We start from the raw sequence: 14,110 nt of genomic DNA, 5'->3' as shown, positions 1-14,110 counted from the left end.
TTCAGCTTTGTAGACAGTATGAAGTTAAATACACACACACACACAGTAATAATCGTGAGGTTCTAGTTTATTATGGGGTCAACTTTTTTTGAACCCAAACCCTGACATGATACAATCTTCATGCTGATTCCTTAGACTGGTGGATGGAATTTTTCTAGTTCATTTTTCAAAAATATGGTAGCCCTATGTTGACTTCCAGGTCCTTATCTGCTATCCTCATACTGGCCCTAAAATCCCAGCCCCCAAACTCTGTACCTGGTTTCCATAAAACTATATAGAAGCGTACCTTGTATTACTGCACTTCACTTTACTGCACTTTGCAGATATTGCTTTTTTTTTTTTTTTTAACAAATTGAAGGTTTGTGGCAACCCTGCATTGAGCAAGCCTACAGATGCTATTTTTTCCAACAAATGCTTACTTCGTGTCTGTCATATTTTGATAATTCCTGCAACGTTTCAAACTTTCTCCATTATTATTATATTTATTATGACCTGTGATCAATGATCTTTGATGTTACTATTTTAATTGTTTTGGGGGGTGCCATAAACCATGCCCATGTAAGACAGCAAACTTAGCTGATAAATATTTTGAGTGCTCCACCAACGAGTCATTTCCCCATTTCTGTCTGCTCCTTGGGCTTCCTGATTCCCTGAGACCCAGAAACACTGAAATTAGATTAATTAACAGCACTAAAATGGCCTCTAAGTGTTAAAGTGAAAGGAAGAGTAGCTTGACTCTCACTTAAAGTCAAAAGCTAGAAATGATTAAGCTTAGTGAGGAAAATATGTTGAAAACCAAGACAGGCCAAAAGCTAGGTGTTCTGCATCAAATAGTTAACCAAGTCATAAATGCAAAGGAAAAGTTCCTGATGGAAATTAAAAGTGCTACTCCAGTGAACACACAAATGATAAGAAAGCAGAACAGACTTAATGCTGATATGATAACATTTTAGTGGTCTGCATAGATCAAACTAACTACAACATTCCTATAAGCCAAAGCCTAATCTGGAGCAAGGCCCTAATGCTCTTCAAGTCTATGAAGGTGAGGCAACTGCAGAAGAAAAGTTTGAAGCTAGCAGAGGTTGGTTGATGAGGTTTAGGGGAAGAAGTTGTTTCCATAACATACAAGTGCAAAGTAAAGCAGCAAGTGCTAAGGCAGAAACTGTAGCAAGCTATCCAGAGGATCTAAGACAATTAATGAACACTACACAACAGATTTTCAATGTAGATAGAACAGTCTCATACTGGAAGAAGATGACATCTGGAACTTGCATAGCTAGAGAGGAGAAGTCAATGCCTAACTTCAAAGATTCAAAGGACTGGCTGACTCTCTTGTTAGGACTAATGTAGCTGGCGACTTAAAGTAGAAGCCAATGCTCGCTTGTCATTTTGAAAATCCTTGGGCCCTTAATTATGCAAATTACTCTTCCTGGGCTCTATAAATGTAACAAAGCCTAGATGACAGCACACTTGTTTACAACATGATTTACTCAATAGTTTAGGCCCACTGTCAAGACCTATTACTCAGAAAAAAAGATTCCTTTCAAAATATCACTACTCATTGACTAATGAACCTGTTCACTCAAGAGCTCTTACAGAGATGTACAATGAAACTAATGTTGTTTTCATGCCTACGAACACAACATCCATTCTGTTGCAAGGAGTAATTTTGACTTTCAAGTCCTAGAAATATATTTCTAGGATACACACGTGGAGAAATACATTAGAGATACATTTCATAAGGCTATAGCTACCATACATAGTGATTTTTCTGGTGCAAAGTAAATTGAAAATCTTCTGGAAAGAGTTCACCATTCCAGATGCAGTTAAGAATATTCATGATTCACGAGATTAAGTCAAAATATCAACATTAACTGGAGTTTGGAAAAAGTTGATTCCAAACTTCATGAATGACTTTGAGGTGTTCTAAACTTCAGTGAAAGAAGTAACTGCCAATGTGGTGGAAAGTGCAAGAGAACTAGAATTATGAGTGGAGTTGAGGATATGACTGAATTGCTGCAATCCCATGATTAAACTTCAATAGATAAGGAGTTACTTCTTATGGATAAGCAAAGGTTTCTTGAGATGGAATCTACTCCTGGTGAAGATGCTGTGAAGTCTGTTGAAACGACAAGGAAGGATGTAGAATATCACATAAACTTAGCTGATAAAGCAGCAGCAGAGTCTGGTAGGATTGACTTCAATTCTGAAAGTTCTACTGTGAGTAAAATGCTATCAAACAGCATTGCACACTATAGAGAATCATTCATGAAAGGAAGGGTCAATTGATATGGCAAACTTCAGTGTTTTAAGAAACTGCCGCAGGCGCCCTAACCTTTAGCAACCACCACCCTCATCAGTTAGCAGCCATCAATATCTAGGCAAGACCCTCCAAAAGGCAAGACCCAGCAAAAAGATTCCAACTCACTGAAGGCTCAGATGATGGTTAGCATTTTTTAAGCAATAAAATATTTTTAAATTAAGGTATGTTCATGTTTTTAAACATAACGCCATTGTACACTTAACAGATTATACAGTATAGTTCAAACATAACTTTTATATTAACTGGGAAACCAAAAAAATCCGCTTTGTTGCAGTGGTCTGGAACCAAACCTGAAATATCTCTAAGGTTTGCCTTCAGCTCCCACTTATAGCTCTGTATTTGGATTTCCTCTCTCTTCCTGGCACCTGAGGGTTTCTCTTTTTTCTTTTCAATCTCAGGTCCGTTCTGGAGACTTTTTGCTGGTGGTTTTTTTTTTGGTCGCACAATGTGGCATGCGTGATCTTAGTTCCTAACCAGGGATCAAACCCGGGCCCCTGCAATAGAGTCTTAATTGCTGTACGGCATGCCAGGGTAATTCCTGTATTGGATATTTTTTATTGAGCATTTCTACATGGCTGGAATGAGGTTGGGGGTTCCACATCAGATTATTTCAACATATGGAACTAGAGACGTTTAAGCTCTTTAGCATGGCATAAAAAGCCTTACATGACCTGGCTCTTGACACCCTTTTCAGCCTCACCATTGGCTCAACATACATCAAACAATTTGAAACTGCCTAAACAAATCACAGTATTTGACATCCTCTGCCTGGGATGCTCTTTCTTTGCCTGAATCACATGATAAACATCTGTTTATTCTTAAAGACATTAAAGAATCAACTACTATACAAAGACTTTCTTGCCTCTCTCCAACCACATTTAACCAAACTCCCATGGAATCTGCAAAGACATCAATTACTGCATACGTGCTTTCTGCAAATAGTTATCTACAAGGCTGTCTTCTCCACTAGACTATGAACAAGTTGAGGGCCAGAACAATTTCTTATTTCTCTATCCCCAATGCACAGTAGATATAAGAAGAAGAAGTGAAGTTGCTTAGTCGTGTCTAACTCTTTGTGACCCCATGGACTGTAGCCCACCAGGCTCCTCCATCCGTGGAATTTTCTAGGCAAGAGTACTGGAGTGGGTTGCCATTTCCTTTTCCAGGGGATCAGCAGATGTAACTGAACAGTTATTTCTACCCTCAAGGACTAAGTATAGTGGTCTTCAGATCTGAAATATTAGACCAAAAATAGAGAAATATAGCAATTAGTTTCAGAGAAGAATTCCACATACTTACAAAGAATGTTTCTCTATTTCTGTCCAAATATGAGCCCCAAAATAGATACTGCAAGTTCTTATCTGAAATATTTAGAGGAAAAAAAGGGAAGTGGACATGAAATATCAATGGGAAAGCTACTATGAGTAGTGGAACGGTTACTGCCAGAAAGAAAAGGTGCTTCCAAAATCCCATTTGGTCCTACATTTGGTCCTATAGTTGTGGATGGCTGAAATACAAGGTTTGATAAAACCAATGAGGGAAAATGCTTCGCTTATGAGCAATAACATGGGCATCATTCCACTGGTGGGGGCAGGGACAATATTGGCTAGTCAATCCTATAACAGGAGTGAAGGCTTACAGAGCATTCTTAAGTGCAGAACCTAAAATAACAGGCATATTTCAGACTCTTTCAATTTAAAAAATCTCCTATTGCAACCAACAGAAGAAATCACTTTCCCTTAGGGAGTAAGAAGAGATTAACCAAATTAACCTTTACTATTCAAATGTACACCACATGAGCTCTATTGAGTAGCACTTTCATTGACTGTGATAAGGCTATGGCAAAATTACTTCTAATATGCTGATAACAGAAGTACAATGGTCCTAATATCCCAAGATTTTTATACCTCCTTTGCTGGCATTCAGAAACCTCCAATTTTTTTTAGTTCTCCCTATAGGAGGCAGACTGTGGAACCAGATTGTCTAGTTCAAATCCCAGCTCTACCACTGAGAGCTTCATGACTTTGGACAAGCTACTTTATCTCTCTGTGCCTTAGATTTTTTTCATCTGTAAAATATAAATGATAAAAGCATCCATTTCACAGTGCTATTATTAGAATTTAGAGTTATTATGTGTAAAGCACTTAGCACAATGCCTGGCCCATAGGAATAGGCTCAATAAATGTAAGCCGTAATCATTACTATTATCAGCACCATCACCACCATCATTCTCAGCTCTAGGCTTACTACACAAGCCTCTTTTTTTTCCATATAAGAAAAGAGAGAACTACTTATTAGTTTTTATTTTGTGCCAGGCACAATGCTTAGCCCTTTCAACATGCATTTATTTATTTAGCCCTCATAACAACCCTGAAGGTGAGATACTATTTCTGATGTTACTGATAAGGAAATTGAGGCTTGAACATTCAGCAAATTCTTAGCATTAAAACATAATGGTGGTGTGTGGGAAGTCACTTGGAAAAACGTGGATCTAGCTAACTCTCTAGAATTCAAATTTAACTTGTTTTTAATTTGTACTGTGCACACAGGAAAGTAACCATGCGCGCATGCCTAAAGGAAAGGGAATAGGAGGTACAACTTATTGAACGGCTAGATGTCACTAACTTCCCTCTACCTAGCCAAATCTTTCCATCTATTTAAGGTACTCTAACCCCTAAAACAGACACTGAGCTCTCTCCTCTCTTAACTCTTGATCCTTATTGTCTAAACAACAATTTTGTAATGGATCATATACGATTTTGTATCATTACTTATTAATTTCTTATGCTGTCCTAAGAAGAAGTCCCATCAAGGCTTATACTTTTATCTTAAATTTTTCTTATGTTCTTTAGAGTACCTAGCATAGAACTGAGTATAAAGCTGTTTCACAGTAGCATTTGTGGAGGAGCCTACTGTCCAGACCCAGCAAGAACATCCCCAAATAATAATGATTATTGTTTACTCAATAAATCTTTACATACAATGTGGCCGACCCTGTGTTAGGCCTTAGAGCAGAATCAGAACACAGTATGATACTGCAGTCCCAGTCCTAATAGTTCATGATAGACTGGGGAAACTACAGGTAATCAGGCAATTGCAATCCATAAGGTAAGTGCTAAAACAGATATTTGAACCAAGTGCTAAGAGAACATCAAAGAGGGAAAGATTAACTCCCCAGAAAGCATTTCAGCATTCACTTTTTTAACAAGTATTTACTAACCACTTAATATGTGCCGAACACTGTCTTAGGTCCAAGGGTAGAGAGGTAAATAAAACATCCAAGGTCCTTGTATTTATGAAGTTTATAATCTAAGATTCACTTGAGTGGGTTGACAAATGAGTAGCAATTCACTCTGCAAAAGATGCAGGAAAGGGGATCAGCATCAAGTCAAAGCCCTGGAGACATGAAAGAGAGGAACTTAGAAAAAGAAGAGCAAGAAGTGAGGCGTGGCTGGAATGCATTCCTGTTAAAGGGGAGCTATAAGAGATAAGGTGAGATGGCACCTCAGACAGAACAGAAGAGAAAGGGTTTCATATGCCAAGTCCAGGCGTTTAAAGTTTTAGCTCATTTGGTCATTCAGAAAAATGCACTATGGCCTTCTATATGCCAAGTCCCATGACAGTTTCTGGGGCCACAAAAACATTAAGACAGTCTTTCCAGATGCAGACAGTATACCAGGACACACGCATGGAAAGGAACACGTTTCCATCACAATACTGTAAAGTAATTATCCTCCAATTAAAAAAGAAAAACACCTTTTACATAGCACAAGTACAACAAGTGCACTAATGGGGCATGTTAAGAAAAGGGATAGCTTAGAGAAGGGAGTTGTTATATTGGCTCTGTATTTGAGGGACAGAGGGTTGGGGGACAGAGGGTGGCGAGGAAAGACCTTATAACAGAGGAGACTCTTTACTAGGTCACGGGAACAAAAGATTTCATAAAGTAGCTGGTAACAACAAACCCTTACATAGTACTTAGTACTAACCAGGTACTGCTCCAAGCACTTTACATATATTGACTCATTCAAACTTTGCAATGAGCTTATTAAGTAGATGAGGCTTCCCTGATAGCTCAGTTGGTAAAGAATCCACCTGCAATGCAGGAGACCGGGGTTGATTCCTGGGTCAGGAAACTCCGCTGGAAATGGGATAGGCTACCCACTCCAATATCCTTGGGCTTCTCTTGTGGTTCAGCTGGTAAAGAATCTGTCTGCAACGCAGGAGACCTGGGTTTGATTCCTGGGTTGGAAAGATTCCTTGGAGAAGGGAAAGGCTATGGACTCTGGTATTCTGACCTGGAGAATTCCAAGGACTGGATATTCCAAGGACTGCCATGAGGTCGCAAAGAGTCGGACACAAATGAGCAACTTTCACTTCAGTTCAGTCGCATCGACTCTTTGTGACCCCATGGACTGCAGCACGCCAGGCTTCCCTGTCCACCACCAACTGCCGGAGCTTACTCAAACTCATGTCCATCGAGCCAGTGATGCCATCCAGCCATCTCATCTTCTCTCATCCCCTTCTCCTCCTGCCTTCAATCTTTCCCAGCATCAGGGTCTTTTCAGATGAGTCAGCTCTTCGCATCAGGTGGCCAAAGTACTGGAGTTTCAGCTTCAGCATCAGTCCTTCCAATGAATATTCAGGACTGATTTCCTCTAGGATGGACTGGTTGGATCTCTTTGCAGTCCAAGGGACTCTCAAGAGTCTTCTCCAACACCACAGTTCAAAAGCATCAATTCTTCTGCACTCAACTTTCACAGTCCAACTCTCACATCCATACATGACCACTGGAAAAACCATAGCCTTGACTAGATGGACCTTTGTGGACAAAGTAATGTCTCTGCTTTTGAATATGCTATATTTTGAATGTGAATTCCTCAGACAACCATTTTGCCTTTTTGCATTTCTTTTTCTTAGGGATGGTCTCTATCCCTGCCTCTAGTACAATGTCACGAACCTCCGTCCACAGTTCTTCAGGCAATCTATCAGAATCTAATCCCTTGAATCTATTTGTCACCTCCACTGTATAATCCTAGGGGATTTGATTTAGGTCATACCTGAATGATCTAGTGGTTTTCCCTATTTTCTTGGTGATAACTTTTGTTCCAAGGAGTAAGCGTCTTTTAATTTCATGGCTGCAATCACCATCTGCAGTGATTTTGAAGCCCAGAAAAATAAAGTCTGACACTGTTTCCACTGTTTACCCATCTATTTCCCGTGAAGTAATGGGACCGGATGCCATGATCTTCATTTTCTGAATGTTGAGCTTGAAGCCAACTTTTTCACTCTCCTCTTTCACCTTCATCAAGAGGCTTTTAGTTCCTCTTCACTTTCTGCCATAAAGGTGGTGTCATCTGCATATCAGAGGTTATTGATATTTCTCCCAGCAATCGTGATTCCAGCTTGTGCTTCTTCCAGCTCAGCGTTTCTCATGATATACTCTGCATATAAGTCAAATAAGCAGGGTGACAATATACAGCCTTGACGTACTCCTTTTCCTATTTGGAACCAGTCTGTTGTTCCATGTCCAGTTCTAACTGTTGCTTCCTGACCTGCATATAGGTTTCTCAAGAGCCAGGTCAGGTGGTCTGGTATTCCCATCTCTTTCAGAATTTTCCAGTTTATTGTGATCCACACAAAGGCTTTGGCATAGTCAATAAAGCAGAAACAGATGTTGTTCTGGAATTCTCTTGCTTTTTCCATGATCCAGCGGATGTTGGCAATTTGATCTGTGGTTCCTCTGCCTTTTCTAAAACCAACTTGAACATCTGGGAGTTCACGGTTCACGTATTGCTGAAGATCTCTAGTCTTTCCCATTCTACTGTTTTCCTCTATTTCTTTGCATTGATCACTGAGGAAGGCTTTTTGTCTCTCCTTGCTATTCTTTGGGACTCTGCGTTCAAATGGGTGTATCTTTCCTTTTCTCCTTTGCCTTTCACTTCTCTTCTTTTCTCAGCTATTTGTAAGGCTTCCTCAGACAACCATTTTGCCTTTTTGCACTTCTTTTTCTTGGGAATGGTCTTGATCCCTGCCTCCTGTACAATGTCACAAACCTCCGTCCATAGTTCTTCAGGCACTCTATCAAAATCTAATCCCTTGAATCTACTTGTCACTTCCACTGTATAATCCTAAGGGATTTGATTTAGGTCATACCCGAATTATCTAGTGGTTTTCCCTATTTTCTTCAATTTAAGTCTGAATTTGGCAATAAGGAGTTCATGATCTGAGCCACAGTCAGCTCCAGGTCTTGTTTTTGCTGACTGTATAGAGCTTCTCCATCTTTGGCTGCAAAGAATATAATCAGTCTGATTTTGGTATTGACCATCTGGTGATGTCCATGTGTAGAGTCCTCTCTTGTGTTGTTGGAAGAGGGTGTTTGCTATGACCAGTGCATTCTCTTGGCAAAACTCTGTTAGCCTTTGCCCTGCTTCGTTTTGTACTCCAAGGCCAAATTTGCCTGTTACTCCAGGTATCTCCTGACTTACTACTTGTGCATTCCATTCCCCTATGATGAAAAGGACATCTTTTGGGGGTGTTAGTTCTAGAAGGTCTTGTAGGTCTTCACAGAACTGTTCAACTTCAGCTTGTTAGGCATTACTGGTTGGGGCACAGACTTGGATTACTGTGATATTGAATGGTTTGCCTTGGAAACAAACAGAGATCATTCTGTCATTTTTGAGTTTGCATCCGAGTACTGCATTTCAGACTGTTTTGTTGACTATTATGGCTACTCCACTTCTTCTAAGGGATTCTTGCCCACAGTAGTAGATATAATGGTCATCTGAGTTAAATTCACCCATCCCAGTCTTTTAGTTCACTGATGCCTAAAATGTTGATGTTCACTCTTGCCATCTCCTATTTGACCCACTTGCAATTTGCCTTGATTCATGGACCTAACATTCCAGATTCCTAGGCAATATTGCTCTTTACAGCATCGGACTTTACTTGCATCACCAGTCACATTCACAACTGGGTGTTGTTTTTGGTTTGCTCCATCTCTCTATTCCTTCTGGAGTTATTTCTCCACTGATCTCCAGTAGCATATTGGGCACCTACTGGTCTCGGGAGTTCATCTCTCAGTGTCCTATCTTTCTGCCTTTTCATACTGTTCATGGGGTTCTCAAGGCAAGAATACTGAAGTGGTTTGCCATTGCCTCCTCTAGTGGACCACATTTTGTCAGAACTCTCCACCACGAGCTGTCCATCTTGGGTAGCCCTACACGGCATGACTCATAGTTTCATTGAGTTAGACAAGGCTGTGGTCCATGTGATCCGATTGGTTAGTCTTCTGTAAAATTGATTTTCATTCTGTCTGCCCTCTGATGGAGAAGGATAAGAGGCTTATTTTAGGTTATTATAAAATAATGGCTAGAATTCCCTGTGCTATACAGTATATCCTAGTTGCTTATCTATTTATTTGGGCTTCCCTGGTGGCTCAGCTGGTAAAGAATCCGCCTGAAATGCGGGTAACCTGGGTTTGATCTCTGGGTTGGGAAGATGCCCTGGAAAAGGGAATGGCTACTCACTCCAGTATTCTGGCCTGGAGAATTCCATATAGATTATTATAAAATAAAATAATGACTTTCACTTCACACTTCATTTATTAAATAGATATTATTATTAATCCCATTTTACAGATAAGGAAAGACACAAAGAGATTAATTTGCCCAAGGTCACACAGGTAGTTTAAGTGGCAGAGCTGGAATTTTAACACGGGCAGTTTGGCTCCAGAGTCTGTGTTAATTACCACACCATACTGCCTCTAAGACAAGAGAAAAAAGCCATTCAAGGAAAACAGAACAGCATATGCAAAGGTGTAGAGGTATGAAAGAACATATCTTTGAGAAATTGTGAGTGGCTGACACTGGATGGAAGGTACATAAGAAGAGCAGCAGGGCAGGCAGGTACCAGGTCACAGACAGCCTTTGGTGTCATGTAAAGAAACGTCTTTATCGAAAGGTAGTTTAAAAGCACTGAGGGAAGGGTTTCCTTTGGCAAGGAGGTGACCTGGGTAGATTTTTTTTTTTAAGCTTTATTTCTCTGACTTAAGTGTGGAGGTTGGAATGACAGTGGATGCCAAAGTCAGGGAGACAAAGTTAACAGACCACAGAACTGCTCTAAATTCAAAAAGATTTTGAAATGTAAAGAGAGAGATGTAAGGGCAGAAAGGATTCTTAGGAGACAAAATCGAAAATCGGATATAAAGAAAAAGAATTAAGGGTGGTTTCTAAATTTCTAGTCCCAGTTATTTGGCATATGGATAAAGTTAATATGGGAGGTTTGGAAGAAAAGCCATTGCACTGAAGGAGAAGGTTACTTTACATGCTTGTTGTTTATTCTGACTCCACAATCTTCACATGACATACTCTCATCATCACACACAGTGATTCTCAACTGGGGCCCACCTGGGGACACCAAGGGCAGAAGGGACAGGTGAAGGTATATTAGAATCTGGGTGTTTGTATGTTGAGTGTACATGTAGGTCAATTACTACTATCCCTTTTTTTCTTCCAGACAGTCTGATACCACAGTCCTGCCCACCACTGTCTCTGAGAATTATATACAGTAGTGACTGTATACAATATACAGTCTACAATTATTTGTGGATAGTCTGACAAAACAGTTTAAACACTTGAATGTGTTCTGCTGCTGCTGCTGCTAAGTCGCTTCAGTCGTGTCTGACTCTGTGCGACCCCATAGACAGCAGCCCACCAGGCTCCCCCGTCCCCGGGATTCTCCAGGCAAGAACACTGGAGTGGGTTGCCATTTCCTTCTCCAATGCAGGAAAGTGAAAAGTGAAAGTGAAGTCGCTCAGTCGTGTCTGACCCTCAGCGACCCCATGGACTGCAGCCTTCCAGGCTCCTCCGTCCATGGGATTTTCCAGGCAAGAGTACTGGAGTGGGGTGCCATTGCCTTCTCCGAAATGTGTTCTAGGAATTCACAAAACCTCAAAACTAGGGGAGATTTTAAAGATCATCTTGAGCTTAGTAGGTCTCAACTAAGGGCTACTTGTAAATGCATGAGGGCATTTTTGGTCATCACAGTTGGAGGCGCTACTGGCATTTAGTGTCTGAGGGCTTGAGATGCTCAACTTTGTAAAACTCACAGGACGGTTTCAAATGATGAAGAACTGTCTTGCCCAAAAGGACAACAGTATTTGTTTGAAGAAACTCTGACATAGGTCAACCACATTTCCTAGATAAGGACAAAGTGAGATCCCAGTTTAGAAAATGACTTGCTAAAGATCACCCAGCTGCACAGGAGGGCCTAGAACCCAGGGTTTTTGTTTACACTTCCCTATATTGCTTTCTAATCTGGGTCTGGTAAACCTGTGGTATATCTAAAAGTCCAATGGAGTACTTAAGTCAAGTACTCAGAAGGCCCCCCACACCATCACAGTCTTCGTAAATTTTTCTCTAGCCCCCGATCCCACGCTCTTCAGAAACCTAGGCCAGAGGTGCAAGTTTGGCAGTCATCAGCATGGCAAGCCTTAAGATGAATAAGATTACCCTAGCCAAATACATAAAATGTGACAAAGCTCTGTAGAGCACAAACATTAGCAGTCTAATGGAGAAAAGAGGAAGCAAAAAAGGAAATCAGAAAGAAAAAGTCCGTAATGTAGAAGGAGAGGTTCAAGATGACAAAGGGAACTAATTGCAAGCACTTTTCTGCTTGTTTTTAGTGAAGTAACTTGTTGTTCAGTCGCTAAGCCATGTCCGACTCTTTGCAACCGCATGAACTGCAGCACTCCAGGCTCCCCTGTCCTTCACTATTAAGTGAAGCAATAATTACCATTAATTGGGTTCTTACATTCATTGATTCACTGTTGGTTGTCTATACTGTATTCATGATGCCTTGCCTCTTCCTTGCCAACATAAGTCAGACAGTTTGAGGCTGCAAAGAGTCCAGTTTAACAGTCTCTTTTTCAGTCTCAGCTGTGGCTATGAAGGCCACGTGATACAGTTCCGGTCAATATGATATGAGGGGTGGTATCATCATCCAATCTTACTGAGTTTGTACGGGGTACACAAATCATATTGAACATTCCATTTAATACACAAGAACATCTTGCAAAAGAAGAATAATTTAAGATAATATATAATAATAAGATAATAATATATCTTACCAGTTAGTGAAACATACCACAAAGCTAAAGTAATTAGAAGGGTGTAACAAAGGTCCAGAAATTGATAAATAGTGCATGGTGGAAACAAATTTGGAGCAGTCAGGAACACGGTGGGGAGGAAGCACATAGGTCTTCCATAGTAGAACTCCTCCAGACCTCCTTGCCATCCCAGTCATCTCCACTCCCGGATCCCCTCTCACCTTCAGAGATTCAATGGTGGCCTGCTTGTAAATCTTTCCTCCAGGATCTTTCTTCTGAGGACTACTCTGGATTCTGGGTGTTCGAATGACGAATTTATCCATTCTTAGGGGACTCCAACTACCTTCACGTACTTGTACCGTGTTCTGCTCAACAAAGAGGGCAGGTTCTAAAAGGTCATCAGAACTTCAGTGATGTGTGCTCCCTAAAGTGACATAATTGGGTTCTACATACTCTGGAAGCATTCTTGAATTATTAGGACTCGGGTGGAATTTAAAATAAGATTTCCTCTTAAAAATGAAACATCTTCCTAAAACTGAAAATTGTATACAATGATCGGTCTACTTCCTGAATTAAGAGGTACCTAGTGCACACTCGGTAAAGAATCTGCCTGCAGTGCAGGAGACCTGGGTTCGATCCCTGGGTTGGGAAAATCCCCTGGAGAAGGAAATGACAACCCACTCCAGTATCATTGCCTGAAAAATCTCATGGACAAAGGAGCCTGGTGAGCTGCTGTCCATGGGGTTGCAAAGAGTCGGGCACAACTGAGCGACTAACACTTAACTTAGTGCACACTGTAAAGGGGCTACCAGTAGAGGGCCAGGCGTTGAACCTGGTGACTTCTAAAGCCTCTTCCATTTTAGGTTGCGTTGTGGTAGGGTTAGCTTTCCTCCAGGTTCAGTGAAGCTCTCAACTACCCTACTATAGCCACAACCCCAAGGGTTCCCCTTGTAACCAAGAGTCAACAACCTCCTCCAGATCTCAGCAGGGTCCTCACAACAACCAATCATCTCCAGGAAATGCTCCACGGTCAAAGGACCCTAAAGACTGTCCTGCTCTAATCCCATAGCAACGGGAAACACCACCTTCCTCTGCCTTCAGCACTCAGGAGCCCAGGAAGGGGAAGGCTAACGATGGCACGTGAGACCCACCAAGAAAAGCAGCCCTGCCAAGCAGCTGGGCCTCTCCGGCACGCACCCTCTGAGGGCCCAAGCCTGGGCCTTAGGGGGTCGTAACACCTTTCAGGGTTGGCAGTTTCTCGGTAAAAGCTCCGCCAGGCAGCTGAAGTCCAAGGCCAACCAGCGGAGGTTGGGGCGGGCGGGGTGAACCAAACCACATTCCCCAGAATACACCGCGAATGGGCAGGCTCGGGACCGCCTAGGGCAGCTGGTAGTTCCCCGAGACCAAGTTCCCCAACCACCGTGCGCCTCCCGCTTGAAGAGAACTACATACCCCAGCATGCCTCGCAGAGGGAGGAGTCGTTTAGCTCTAGTACTCGCGATGTTTGGATCCACTTCCTCTCGCCAACCTAGAAGTTCGTAGACCTAGAGGTGGGGCGGGAGGCGGCAGTTTCGGACGGGTCAGGGCGGAGCTGAGACGACTACAGAGGCGGAAGCAGCGGCCCGCGGGGCGGGAAAGGGGCTGGTCCCGGAAGGAGGAGGAAACCTTGAAAAGAAAAC

At 41.7% G+C, this 14,110-nt stretch overlaps 1 protein-coding gene across 5 annotated transcripts in view; it reads right to left on the bottom strand.

Annotated features, from left to right (window-relative positions):
- The window catches only part of TCEANC2 (transcription elongation factor A N-terminal and central domain containing 2), a 45,469-nt gene that overhangs the window by 30,209 nt on the left and 1,150 nt on the right, over positions 1-14,110 (bottom strand). The window contains exons 2-3 of one of the 5 annotated variants that reach the window (XM_086389682.1): positions 13,884-14,096; positions 12,653-12,796 (exon numbers count right to left, since the gene is read on the bottom strand). In XM_086389682.1, coding sequence (XP_086245808.1) covers positions 12,653-12,754 — 102 coding nt within the window. In that variant the 5' untranslated portion in view covers positions 12,755-12,796; positions 13,884-14,096. Of the gene's footprint in view, positions 1-12,652; positions 12,820-13,582; positions 14,097-14,110 lie in introns of those variants that run through there. The other 4 variants (XM_086389675.1, XM_086389696.1, XM_086389685.1 and 1 more) reach the window with 4 other exon arrangements.

Source organism: Bos grunniens, chromosome 3 (genome assembly GCF_055505025.1).
Source record: "Bos grunniens cultivar Pamir isolate PY7600 chromosome 3, Bosgru_T2T1.0, whole genome shotgun sequence".
Lineage (NCBI taxonomy): Eukaryota > Metazoa > Chordata > Mammalia > Artiodactyla > Bovidae > Bos > Bos grunniens.
The sequence above is the reverse complement of the archived record's forward strand: the minus strand, read 5'-3'. Positions and strand labels throughout refer to the sequence as shown.